Raw genomic sequence first — 14,718 nt, 5'->3', positions numbered from 1 at the left:
TTAATTGAGTGTATTTTCTGTTATAAAATAAAGAAAAGTGATTTTTACGAGATAATTATCATTGGTTGAGTGACCGTCCGACAAAACTACTCGAGGATAGGAAGTAAACAAATTCTAAAGTAGTTAGGAAGTTCATCTGTGTGTAACTACTCCGACCTTTTTGAGGAGTTGGATGTGGTTAGTGTTTGAAGTATGTTACTGCTCTTCCTTCCATTGCGGATCGGGGGGAGCTAGGTAGGCACTAGGGGGCTCATCCGACCCTCCTCGGCGAAATATTATAATGTATATAAAAGGTTAAATTTTTTTTTTTTATATATATATAATAGATGTTAACCCCCTTAGCTTCTTCATGTATTTACTTCTTTATATTTTTGAACCTCCTAGGTGAAAATCCTTGCTCCGCCACTGTTGCGGATAGGGAAGTTTGAAATGCATGATGTGTTTTATTGAATATTTTTTGCAGCATAATCTCCCTTTATAATATACATAAGTTCAAAACGAGAATAATACTACATATTTAAAAAACCGGTAACTCGAAGCCTGCACAAGTGTACAAAATCTTGAATGAAATTTTAGTGGCAGTCTTCATACTCTTCATAAATTCATGTTATTATTCTTCTTCCCCGTCGAATGAGTGACCTGATATCCTTATTATGCATCGGTCTCCAATTCAATATGTTTCGTTTTAGCTTTCGAGCCTCCTGCATTCAAAAGAAAAAGAAAAAACAGAACACATGAGGATGGCGTTTAACACTATCCATATATATAAATAGCTGTTGTAAGGGTACCTTGAACTCAAAGTTGGAATTTTGTGCTTTTGGTACTACAGAGAGGCCATCTCGAACCGGAAGCACTGCAAATCCATGTGTGAAAATTAAATGTGAACATTTCTTTCTAAAACTCCAATGTTGAAAATTTCCATCTTGTAAAGGTTTTTAATTTACCTGGAGGTGAAAAGTTAGACCTTTTGTCTGAATCTTCTAATAGAGATGGCTTAAAGTTGTAAGTGTACAAAAATAGTGGCACATCTTCCTCTGCCTCAAATTCATCCTTGTCCACAATTTTATTATCAATTGGTATACTAAATCCCCTTCATTCATGCAAAGTTCATTAGGCTTTATTCTCCACAAACAAAGTCAAGGAGATGGAATCAACTCAATAGAATTAGGTTTTTTTTATTAACATTGTTCTCGAAATAATATAATGCACTCGATATAAAGTACGTAATTAATTACCTTGACATTTTCGTTCTCCTGAGATCTTGAGTTGCTGGTTTAGAAAACAAAAGTATTAGTATACAGTTACGTTTGGTTTAAAAAAATAGTGAACTTATTGAGTGGATTCAAGGTGTTGAAGTTATAAAAATTACGTGGTGATAAATAGCGACGATGATGTGTTGCTAATTCAGTATTCCAACAAAGCCTTGTGAGAGCAAGCATTTGAGAGTATTGCTGGCAGGTCGCTAGCCTCTAATTAAATTGAACCAACACAAAAAAACATTAGCAAAAATTATCAAAGGAAACAAGAGAAGGTAGAATAAGGTGAGAAATTGATAAATGCGTTAAGTTTTATATTCACTGACAGTTATAAAAAAATTGAGTAATAACTACGAACTTGAGTCAAGCCATCGATTCGAAGCTCTGTTTCACGAGCTGTGTCAATCTTGGAAATCCGGCATTCAAGTTTAGATGAGACATTTCCTAAATGATCGACGACTGTAACAACAGCTCTGCAGAGATACTCTTTTGTGTTTTCCACTACACTGCAAATGGAAATATAGTTTGTTTACTTTAGTAAATTGCCTATTTGAACATCAAGATATCTCTCAAAAAACTGTCATTATTTATGCTCTTAAAAATTGGTTTTGCATGTATGTTCCTATTTTCTCCTAATCTTGATTTCTGTTTCAAAATTTTCAGCTGAGGTTTACATGAAATAGACTCCTAACTACTAGCTCCTTAGTCCTTCAATGTACTAGAATAAGATGATAATTTGAACTAGCAGATATTGTTAAGGGAACAGGTTCACTTCTTGGAATTACAGAAGAGCATAATTTGTCCAATGGGGAGTATTTGGTATCACTGAATTTTCTATTAGAAATTCATCCAAAGGAGGAAAAATGACTTCATTCATTAATGTGCAAAAGTCATTTTCCTTGTAACTATCTTTCACATTTAACTACATATTATGTGTTCCAACAAACACTTAGACATTATTATTAATCTTTCTTCAGGACAAAAAAATTTCATCAAAACACTCTCAAATTGTAACATGATTATTAATCTTTAATAAATATCCTGGAAAATAATTTCTACTTACTAATTCACACCGGATTTTTTTCCCATGAAAATCATTTTCCATAAAAAATGACTTCCATTATAACAAACACATGATGTTGCTGGAAATAGAAACACTCACTCTCTTTTCTCTTCAGCTTTCTGAAAAGTTTTCTCACAATAATCTGCAGCATGGTGAAGTTGAGAGCACAAGTCCTTGAGTTCCTGCAACCAAAAGAAATGTAAGCTTCACAAGTAATTGTTGAAAAGAAATACCAACACATACACACACTCCTCTAGCACTCAAAACAATAATTATCTCTATGCCTCAATCTCTATGTGAATCACTACTGTTTGTGTCGCTCCATTTAAGCTTATCTTAGTCTAATGTTGTAAGATTCATCAGAAATTGACTAGTTTTACACTAATTGTCAGTCTACCGCAACTCTGCTCCTTTATTCGAACATGGGATCAGTAATGTGAGCAAGCTCACACAGGCGTAGAGTTTTCAGCACCCAAAAACCAGACAAAAAAAGAAGCTAAAAAAACAAACAAACAAAGTACTCACACAATTAGATACTGTTTAATCATGTCGCTAGATACTTACTTGCAAGGAGCTATTGAACTTAGTTGCATCATCAGCTTCAGTCTCTGTATATTTTTTAGGAAATGAATTAAATTCCTCCTTCTTCATTCTTGTGTCACTACAAGTCTGCATTAAGTCCTGATGCAGAAACAATAATTAGAGCAGGCTATAAATTGGCCTTGTATCATTATTTGATGGCTACCACGTGCTGTTTTATACCCAAAATAGGTGAAGAGTACCCCTTCCTCATTATTTATGTGGCAGTGTTTAACGGGGCACGTAGCTTTTAATTAAAAAAAAAAAAAAAAAAAAAAAATTTGTAGTCTGTAACATTTCGTAGATATTTTCTATAGTTGTTCCATTTTTAATGATTCAGAGACATATTTGCTCTACTTGCCTAACTGTGAAGGTATTTTTTCACCAAAAGCCAAAGGAGTGACATAATTGCTCTATATTCAATAGTTTGGGCACTTATCTGCTCCACTTGGCTAACGAGTAAGGGATTTTCTTTGTGCCAAAAATAAAATAAAAATGAAGGACATAATTGCTCTATTATCAATAGTTTAGACATTTTTTATTCTTTTTTATAAATCATTTCATTTAAGTTAAAATATGAAATTTAAAGTATAAATATATCATTCCCTTTCGAATAAACTAAAAAAAAATATGCCACATCAAGTCAGACAGAAATATTTGAGTTACTTTTGTATTTATCTAAGCTTAGATGCGGAGAACGAGGGCTTGTCGGTTATAATAAAATCCCGTGACAATTATTCAAATTTCACTTTATATAAACAAAAAACCAACAATAGAAACAAACCAAAAAAACTTTTACAGAGAGATTCTCTTAATAGAAGTTTATGGAATGGACTGTGCTGACCACATCCTAAAAGACAAGTTTTTTTGTAAGTCTCGTGACTATTTTGTTCCTCACTTTATCTAAAAGTGATCTGTCAATTGATAATACACACAGCTTTCAGATGCCTCAAAGCTGAGGAAAAAAAAGAAAATGAAAATCTTGTATACATTGATGTTGTAATTACACCATTAAGAATAAAGATATAATTATATGCATTGATTGTGTTAATTTCTTTTTATGTTGCTATTAATGTACACAGGTTATTACGTTGATATATTTACCATGTTACGAATTAATGCCTCTCATAGCTATTCATTTGTATTCTTTATATGAGATTTAATCGCACAATATTTTTTACACTAATGTATCCTATGTAGGTAACTTGTTATAATAGGTTAAAACGAGTTTTTGCTTAGTTAGTTCTTCGATCGGGATACTATTACCTAAATTACTAACTAAACTTGGCAAAACGTAGATGATCACAAGCAGTTATATGGATACAACACGCTTTATAAGCTCAAAATAAATTCAAGATTTTAAATTTATGAGCTCTCAAGCAATAATTCGTTTTACTTATTGGGTTCGAGATAGATTATTTATACATATTAAGTGAATTTATTAACATAAATATAAAATTCGGTCAAAATTAATTGGTTAGATCAAACCTCTAAAAATTATTGTAGATCAGCTAGTACAAGACGTTTCTCGACTCTCCCAAAAATGGTATGGGAATCACTTTCAGACGGACTTCCCTAATGATTGTATCGAGGAATTTTACTAAAAGTTCAAAAAAAATTCTAATATCAATGTATATAAATTAAATTTTCCTTTTCTAAACAACTATGCAACGATCCATCCCAAAAATTGGAAATAGAGAGGAGGAGGATGGTGTTGTGTCCCAATGCTGAGCACATGCAAGAAAAAATGTGTGCAAAGACTAGTTCCAGCATAACTCCAAAACTAAGGAAACTGATTTTTATTAGAAAAGGTAAAAAATAAATTGTGGTAATGAAGGTAAAAAGAATATTTTAGAGACTGTGGTAAGTATTGAAGAAATTAAAATTCCTTTCAAGTGAGATTAGTAAGCTAACTTTCAAAACAAAAAACAAATGTTACGAGGAATGAAGTACTCCCTCCGTACACTTTTCTTTGTCGATCTTAGCTAAAAAATGACATAATTAAATTAGAATATATATTAGCATGTTGCTACATTGAAGATAGAATATTATGTAAGATAATTTATTTTTAGATCTGTTTACCCAGGTATTAATTACTCACTTCAAATCATTTAAGGTGTCAAATCCAATAAAAAATGCATCAATTAATATGGGTACATTAAGCCTAAATTAAATTTTCCTTTTCTAAACAACTATGCAACGATCCATCCCAAAAATTGGAAATAAGAGTGAGGAGGAGAGTTGTGTCCCAATGCTGAGCACATGCATAGCCTAAATGGTGAGTTGACTAGTTCCAGCATAACTCCAAAACTAAGGAAACTGAATTCGAGGCAATAGAAAAGGTTAAAACAGAAGAGTTCGTTACAGAAGAATTTTTTAAAGAATCAGGTGCAAATACAATTCCTTCCAAGTGAGATTAGTAAGCTAACCTTCAAAGTTATAAAAAAAATATATCGAAAAAAAATGTTATGAGGAGAGATATAAGGTGCTATAGCCAGGCGAGTTGATTTTAAAAAAAAAAAATCTTATTTCAGTTTTTTTCTCTAAAGCCACATTTTTTTTTTTTTTTGGTTCAAAAAATTTTAAATCAAGAAGAAAATAGATTTTTATTAAAGCCACGGAGATACTTTTTAAATCAACCCACTACCCACCGAAAAATGTAAAAATGTTTATTTTAAAAAATATTTATTTTAAAATATATAGGTATTTGGTCAAGATTTTTTTTAAAGCCACATGGGATTTTTTTTTTAATTAAAAAATAAATGAATGACTTTTATAAAATCCGGTTAGCGAAAATGGTGTGGGTTCGCGCACTTATTTATCCGAACCTTGTATAATGTGAAAAGTATATTATAAAAAATTTGAGCGAGAACCAGTGTATATATACACCACCTTTTTAGTTGAAAATCGCGTTTAAATCACAATCGTTGAAACGAATATTTGCACATAAACAAAACAAACTCAACAAAAAATAGAAATAAAGTGACTTGATGGGATAATAATTATTAGTTGAGTGACCGTATGAGAAATCAACCCCTTTGTTTGGCTCGATTCCTAATATGTCAAAATTGTTTATTTTTATTATTTTTAAAAATATAGGTATTTGGTTGAGTTTTCGGTGAAGATTTTCTTATGTTGCAATATTCCATTAGATAAGCCACTATTGAAGTCATAAAACTCTATATTAGAACAGGCGTTTTGTTATCTCTTTCTTTATATAAACTTTGTTTGATAAGGTTTTTAAGTTTCCTTCTTTATTTTGGTATTTTCAAACATATAACAGACAGTTAACCATCAAGGATGTGTGGTGATGAGATAGATGAAATTCCCTCCACCTTAATCACAAGTCTCAGATTTAAGTCTTGGATATGAATTTCGTTTTGGTAGGAGCCCTTTTCCTTTAATGGACCTTAACAGCACGAATGCATATTGATCGGAGCTCCCATGTGGTGACAAAAACATCGATGGAAGGAAAAAAAAAATAGACAATTAAAGTACCATTTTGAATTGGTTACGTACCTCAAAGAATAGTTAATACTCTCTAGATGAAAGTAAAACATATATATAAGTACGATATCACTTGGTGGGACAAGTTTTAATTGTTGTTGATACACTTACACTTCATCTTGTATATGTCAAGAATTATTTATTTACTTATTTGTTTGGATATTTTTATGTGAATAGAGGGTACAGAATTTCTATTTTGACAACTCCTGAACTTTTTTTTTCTGTATTGAAATATATTGAAACCTTTGTGTACATCTAATCGACTTTAATTAGTTTGAAATGAAGTGTAATAGTAGCAGTTAAAACAGTCCCTCGGAAAATATAGATTGAAAATTGTTAATATCAGATTCAAGACGGTTGTAATTCTTTTAAATCCATCTAATAATCCAATGAGATGATGCGATTTTTATGCTTCGATTGTGTGGACATTGTAAAAATAATTAAACTCCTACATTCTTGCTTCCCCCTCTTTTGCTGCATATCAAGTATTACCTGGTAAATTACTAAAGGCAAATTCAAGAAGTTCCATTGTTAGAAATAGACCAATTTAATTTGGAAAAATGCAATGAAATAAAATGCGTCAAAGATGATCCTTCGATCAGAAAAAGAGAGAAAGACCGACCACATAAAGACGAAATAGAAGTACTAGTACTCAATATGCCTCTACTTAATTAATAGGTAAAATGATGGGTGCCTTTGTTTTTATTTCATCCTCTTCCAATTAAATATGGATGTTATACGCTAAGCATGCAACGTTACATGCAAGTCTCTATCCACAATTCCTTTAATACTATTTTGAGATATGAAACACGGTGTTGTGGTCTCTGTTATGATTTTTGCAAGAAATTGCAAACTCTACCGATTCACATGAATGTGACAATATAATTGGATTCATGTGGTTGTAATAGTTCATGGTGTCAGAGGGGCTGATCTAGAGGCCCAGGGTCGTATCTATTGGGAAAGGTATGGGTTCGTGTGAATCCATGCTTCTCCTCCTATCCCATGTGTAATAATGTTACAATTTTTTTAAAATCACTTCAATATATATATATATATATATATATATATATATATATATATATATATATATATATATATATAACACCTAACCACTCGTTCAATAACACCAAATTTCTGACGAAACAAATCAAGTAGGAACCACGTATAAACAATAATTAGTTTAAAAAACCATTAAGAACTTAAATAGAAAGCATTAAAAGCTTCAATACAACTGGATTAAGAAATAGCTTCAACAGAAAACAAAAGGTTTTAACATAAATGGAGTAAAAAAAGATTATCGAAAATGTAACTGATATGAGAGTTATGTACTACTATTCTAGTCAATTCTTTGTTGGTAATGCAAAGCCAAAGTCTCTTTGTGGGTTCTTTTTCCTTACTTATTTTTTCTCCTATATGAAGTGCAAATATCCCACATAGGTGGAGGAAAGTTTTTTTCTTCTCCTTATATTGAATTGTGTGTTGTTGGGTTAGTAAATGGGCCAGAATAAGAGATGGGCCTTGTGCACATGAGAGTTAGGCTCACTAAGCAAAAGTGATGAATTTGAGACGCCCATCCCGCGCGCGCGAGGTAGCCATGAAGCCCAAATTAAGTTTGGTTTTGCCTTGCCCGAAATTGTCCAAGTACATGCTTTCTGGATTAATGTCCAAATTCATTCCATTTTGTTGTTGGATTACATTACAGGAAGTTTCTTATCTCGTCCTTTACTACTGAGATATTGTTTACTACCCATATATACCAGTAGAGATTTCTCTTGTCAAAACACCGAAAAATACTTCTTCTCTTCTACACAAAAGTTAATATTCTTTTGGTTTTACGGGCAATGGTTTGTGCAACCTCCATACTTCCAACCACTAGTGGAGGTGTTCGGGAGTTGTTGTGGAACCTTGGGAAGCGTACCGGGCTAAACGATTTGCACCGTGGTCGGTCCCAAAATCGCTTTCAAGGCAGTGACTTGACACAATAGTGGTTTCATAATTTGTTTTCTTGTTTTTCTTGTTGATCTATATTGTTCTCAATTTTTACAAACAACTGATGCACAAATAACAAAATCTCTATGCATATTTTAATGGAGGATTTTGAGAAATGAAAGTAGTAAAAAGAAGAGGAAGAAGGAACTTACCTTTAACGCGTGAAAAGACTCACACGAGCTATAGAATCCTACATGGAAGATGGGTCAGTGGGTTTGGATTTTAAAAAATGAGTGAGTTTTAATTATTCTGAATTAAATATGTGGCACAATTAGAAAATGCCACCTCACTTTTATAAAGAGTCAAATTTGACCTGAGTTCATCCGTTAGTTTGAGGGGTATTTTGAGCTCAAAAACAAACTTTAAGGGTATTTTTAGACAAGGTTGAATGAGGGTATTTGTGAGCCATTTTTAATATGTTAGGGGCCTTTTTGACCATTTTCTGCATTTTTTATTTCTAAAATAATCCCCACGTTTTTTTGGTTCATTTTGTTTGTATCCATCAGCGCTTCCAATTATCAAGTAATTCAGAAGGCTCGCCAATATTATGCCTTGAGGAAAGGTATCACTTGCCAAAAACTATGTTATTCGGATCCTCCAAAAATGTTGCTTCACCCGTGTTGCATCCTCCAAAAAGGCCCAAGCAACATAGGCTAAAGAAGCAAATCTTGAAGCATGACTTTGATTATTAGATCAGAAGGGCTAGTCAAATTTTAGTTTCTCTCAGAAACAACCAGTGTCTTCATTTTGGCAGTCAATATCGGTGACTGATCGAGAAATTATTGATATGATACTCTTTCTAGTGGTGAACGAGACATGTTGTGTTTTGGACGAAGGGGTAGTACCGTAGTAGTCCGACTGTCTGACCTTGATGTTTCTTTTGTACTTGGAATGAGTTTCCCATCTTACAAGTTAGTAGTTTAAGTGTATGTATCTGCACTGGATTCGGTCAAGCTAACTTGGATGTTTTGACTAAATCACTGCTAGTCAAGAAGTATAGGTTGATATTAATTGGTACAGTATTGGATTTATGTCATATACACGTTCATACGTGATAACTTATGAATAAAATGTTAAGTGTTTACAAGGAATTTAATTATAGTAGCTTTAATTTAACAACTTCAATTAATTGTCGGAATCTGAATTTATATAGTATGTCGTAATATGCATCCATTAGTTGTATCTCAACAGCTGTGGCCATTCTCCTATCCGTATCCTCGAATCCTGAGCTGTAGGTGAAGATGAATCTGACATCTAGATCCGCACCGGTGTCTGGTACCGCACACGTATTCAGAGAAATATAGTTGAAAATCATGATGCTTGCTGAAAACAAACCATGATCACTAGTTTTTCCAACCTTTTTGCTGACTTAGCTTGTAGCTGGTCTTTTCATTGTAGTGAGCACATTTATCTCAAAACAGGTAAAGTTCGGTCGCATTCGAAACACTACGCATCATTATCTGCGATCCGAAGAGACGGACCACAAGGGTCTTTGTTTTTTTTTGGCAGAGGTGGCATTTTTTTTCTGGGGAACCGTTGGGATTGATCACATATATATATATATATATATATATATATATTAGTCTTCAAAAGTGGTCAGCCATATATGGTAATTTCTTCAAGCCATCAAAGTTCTTAGAAGAGAGAGCAGCAAAGGCCAAAGGGCATTCCCTTGGTAAGAATCAATATGCGTATACAGTTGAATTTCCACTACTTAATTATCCTTGTAGATGGAATTAATATTATTTCATAAAATTAACCAAATAACCAATAACTTGAAATTCATCACCCATAATTATGAGCCTCCAATATCTGCAAACCCCATAAAGCAATTACTCCGATCCCTACGCCCCAATTTATATGGCATCATTTGACTTGACATGAAGTTTAAGAAATAAATGAAAACTTTCAAAATTTATGATTCAAAATAAGTTTTAGATATTTATGTGACTGTAAATCATCTTATAAAATTAAATTATTTTTAATATAAAAATATGACATTTTTCTTTGACAATGTATCACATAATTTGGGATAGCGGTGGTACTACAGATTGGTGGGACTAGTGAACGCGAAAGTGGATAAATCATGATAGCTGGCCACTGCCACTATTGGTCAATTTCATCAGCATATGTTCAAATTGGGACCGCTGAAAACCAGAAATTCCAACAAGGGATTAAGAAAATGCAAGAATACCAATATTTCTATTTCTATTATATATATTATATTATATATTAGTGTCAAAGGAAGACCATTAACAAATTATACATAGAGCATTCCATGTTGTACCCATATATTTCTATTATATTCTATTATATATATTTCTTATATATATTATTATAGTGCCAAAGGAGGACCAATATAGCATTAATAATAATTGTACATAAAGCATTCCATGTTGTACACCAACATAGCATTAACAAATTGTACATAGAGCATTCCATGTTGTACCCATCTATTTCTATTATATTCTATTATATATATTATTATAGTGCCAAAGGAGAACCAATATAGCATTAACAAATTGTACATAGAGCATTCCATGTTGTACCCGTCTATTTCTATTATATTCTATTATATATATTTCTTTTATATTATATATAAGGGTGAAGAGAGGACTACCACAACAATACAAATTCGTACCACAAGCTATATAAATTGTACAGTTTAACCAACTACTTTTTTATTCCACGTAGACATATGCCATGGTACTGAATATTTATCTCTTCTCATGTATACACGTATGCACTTCAAATTTAATTCTCCAACACATTTATTTTCTCTGTGCATTTATACTTGTTGACTTATGACTTTTCAAGTTCTTTAAGAAATAATAAATGAAGTACTTCCTCTGTCCCATATTACTTGGCCACATTATTAAACTACTTTTTTATCCCACATGGACATATGTCGTATTACCGAATATTTATTCTCTCCTCATGTATACACGTATGCACTTCAATTTTAATTCTCCGACACATTTATTTCCTCCGTGCATTTTTACTTGTTCATAAATGAAGTACTCAACATTACTAAAAATATATGTCCAAATTTCTTGTTCAATTACAAAATCAAGATAAAATTAATTAAATATTTCCCATCTTATCCTCTTCGTCCCATATTACTTTGCGACATTACTAAAAATATGTGTCCAAATTACTTATTCATTTACAAAACCAAGATAAAATTAATTGAATCTTTCTCATCTAACCCTTAGTAATAAATGTTCTTGAAAATAGTTAATTTTGATTAGAATGTATTTATTGGAGAGAGATAGGGGTAAGATAGTAAAATACATCTTTTATTTATGATTTCTTAAGGGGCGTGTAAAAGGGAAAGTGACAAGTAATATGGGATGTAGGGAGTATATATTTTATCATAATATTCATATTTATTGGTGTAAGTCTATGAAAGTCTCTATAGCCTTCGAAAATAATTTGAAAATGAGTAATTAATGTGAAGGGTAAAATTAATAATAAGAACAAAAATTTCTTTCTCTTGATATGTTAACGTGGACAAGTAAAAGTAAACGGAGGGAGTGACTTTTATCCCCGTTATTCTTGTGTGTCAATACTTTAAACGTAAAGAGAGGACAAACAATAGCAATGCAAATTTGTACCAAAAGTTATATAAATTGTACACTTTAACCAACTACTTTTTTGTCCCACTTGAACATATGTCATAATACTGAGTATTTATTCTCTTCTCATATATACACGTATGTACTTCAACTTTAATTCTCCTACACATATTTATTCCCTCCGTACACTTTCACTTGTCCACTTTTGACTTTTCACGTTCTTTAAGAAATAATAAATAAAGTATATATTTTATCATAATATCCATATTTATTGGTGTACAGTCTCAATAGCCTCAGAAAATGATTTGAAAATGAGTAATTAATGTGAAGGGTAAAATAAGAAGAAGAAAAATTTCTTTTTCTTGATATGTTAACATGGACAAGTAAAAGCGAAGGGAGGGAGTGACTTTTATCCCTGTTTTCCTTCTTTGTCAATACTTTACTTATTTTACTCTCCTTTGCATTCTCTGATTATTGTTTCTTTACATTTATAAAAGTATTACTTTATATTTTTATTTCGGAATTAAAATTTGGTGATTTACGATATAACATATATCTTTCTAATTTTGATTTCTTTGTAACAATTCCTTTTATCTATAATTGTTGATATAAAAAATTATAATATATTTTTTAATTAATTTAATAAAAATATTTTATTAGTTTTGCTTTTAAAAATTTCAATATATACAACAATGGTTCTTATGTTTGGATTTGAACAATTAGTTAATTGAAATGGATATCAACCTATCGATATACATATAAGATATTAAAGAATTTAAAAGAAAAAAATCTAGAATCAAAATATTAATTTCCCCTCATATTCTTACTAATTTTCTTTTTCACATCGATGAACAACTTTCATTGTCATGACAATTAGAAAAAAGTCCGACTTTTTCCATCTCAAAGACTTAATTCCATCATATGTTTTTAATTTTTAAACTCCATTTTTTAATTAAACTAAAGTGATGGTACATAAAATACATTTTGTATATGTTGCTATATATAATAACAATTAGAATGTTTTTAAAAGCTATTTTCAAAATAAAATTAGCTAATTAAAGTGAATAGACATGTTCAACTCGTGCATCGCACGGGCATGTAGTGCTAGTACCACACCTAAAATTAGTGACAGAGTCAAAAATTTATACAAAAAAATCTAAATAAATACTAGAGCTTCACATATAGATTTTGAACTTGTGACCTAAGACAATTTTTGAACTCTTATTACCTATACACTAGAATATTTCTTATTCCAAAGGGAATCACAGTTCAGATAAAACAAAATAATTTTGGTTTTACCTTTTTTGTTAGGGGTGTACCTGGATTGGTTCAAAAGTCGGGTTTTCAATCTCGTTTTTTCTCAGATTTTTCAACTATTATGGTTCAATATGAAACATCTCACAATAGCAATTGCTTGACAAAAAGTAAGCCTCGGCCCTTTCTCTCTCTATCCATTTTTCATTTTTTTGCACGGATTGTCCTTCAAAGGCGCTGGTCTTTAAATTTTGCCCCCTCAAATTGCTGGTCTTTAATTTTTATCCTTCGCTTAAAAAAGTGATCGAAAATACCCCGAGGTTCTGGGTTCGAACCCCGCCGCCTTTAAAAAAAAAAAAAAAAATCACAAGGCAAAATTTCGTAGCAAAGTAGGCCTATTCGGGCAAAAGTTTTCCTTAAGGCAGAGGCAGCCTTAATGCAGAATTTACCTTAAGGCAAAAGTTTGTCTTAAGATAGAGGTTTGAGGCAAAAGTCTACAAACCTTAAGGCAATTTTTTTTTTTTTACTTTGCAATTTTGCTATGAAACTTTGCCTTGCCCTTTTTTTTTATTTTTTTTGGCCGGGGTTCGAACCCAGAACCTCGGAGAATTTTAGGCAAGGCCAAAAGTTAAAGACCAACAATTTGAGGGCCAAAAATTAAAGACCACCTCCGAATGAGGACAATCGTGTAAATTGCCCTCCAATTTTTGCTTTGTTGGTCATGAATAAAAAACTTTTTTTTTTTTTTTTCAAATCAAATGTGCATATACACAATTGAAACGGAGGGAATACTATACCAAATATGGCCCTACGTACTTAATAGGGAGTAAAATGTTAGGTGCCTTTGTCTTTCTTTCCTAACTCCTCCATTCACATTTGAGGTCCTGTCATGCTTATATATATATATATATATATATATATATATATATATATATATAAGCATACAGGACCTCATGTGAATGGAGGAGTTAGGAAAGAAAGACAAAGGCACCTAACATTTTACTCCATATATATATAAGGATATATATAAGGAGGTATAGTAAATCTTTAAAGATCGATATACTTAGAATTTTTTAATACTTAATGGCAAAAATACTGTAGTTTTTATCAAACTTTTAAACAATCCTACTCGGTACTTCCTCACTCCTTAATATCTTCTTATCATGTAGTTATATCTCTAAGTTTCTGTTTATCTCCCCGTTTTTTTTTTTTTAATAAATTTGGACTCTGTCCAGTCATGAATCTTGCTACACTGTTCATGTCGTTCTCTTAACCTTTGTTCTTAATAACCTTCTTCTTTAACCACACCCTGGACATGGCCAACAGTTAGTCCTTCATCATTTTTGGACATTTTAATGGCCGCTTAACACCTAGGAATTTACAGGTTAATCCATCGAGTTTATTAAGAACTTAAGAGAATAACCATATACTAAGAGTAACAGATTCATAATAAATTACATAAATAAATAGATTTATAATAACCATTGTAATA

General features: G+C 31.7%; 1 protein-coding gene across 2 annotated transcripts; it reads right to left on the bottom strand.

The window, feature by feature from the left end:
- Window positions 1-421: 421 nt before the first annotated feature.
- Window positions 422-3,237, bottom strand: LOC132031006 (probable protein ABIL5). 2 transcript variants are annotated; one of them, XM_059420838.1, is made up of 8 exons: window positions 2,884-3,237; window positions 2,419-2,501; window positions 1,615-1,762; window positions 1,370-1,469; window positions 1,236-1,269; window positions 945-1,081; window positions 789-853; window positions 422-701 (listed from the first exon to the last, which is right to left on the bottom strand). In XM_059420838.1, exons 1-8 carry the CDS (start codon window positions 2,992-2,994, stop codon window positions 603-605), a joined length of 777 nt encoding a protein of 258 aa, XP_059276821.1. In that variant the 5' UTR covers window positions 2,995-3,237; the 3' UTR covers window positions 422-602. The 2 variants fall into 2 exon arrangements, with proteins under 2 accessions (XP_059276821.1, XP_059276820.1); XM_059420837.1 differs by having other exon boundaries at window positions 945-1,090; window positions 2,884-3,219.
- Window positions 3,238-14,718: the final 11,481 nt, after the last annotated feature.

This window comes from Lycium ferocissimum, chromosome 9, assembly GCF_029784015.1.
Source record: "Lycium ferocissimum isolate CSIRO_LF1 chromosome 9, AGI_CSIRO_Lferr_CH_V1, whole genome shotgun sequence".
NCBI lineage: Eukaryota > Viridiplantae > Streptophyta > Magnoliopsida > Solanales > Solanaceae > Lycium > Lycium ferocissimum.
This window is presented reverse-complemented; position numbering and strand designations above follow the sequence as displayed.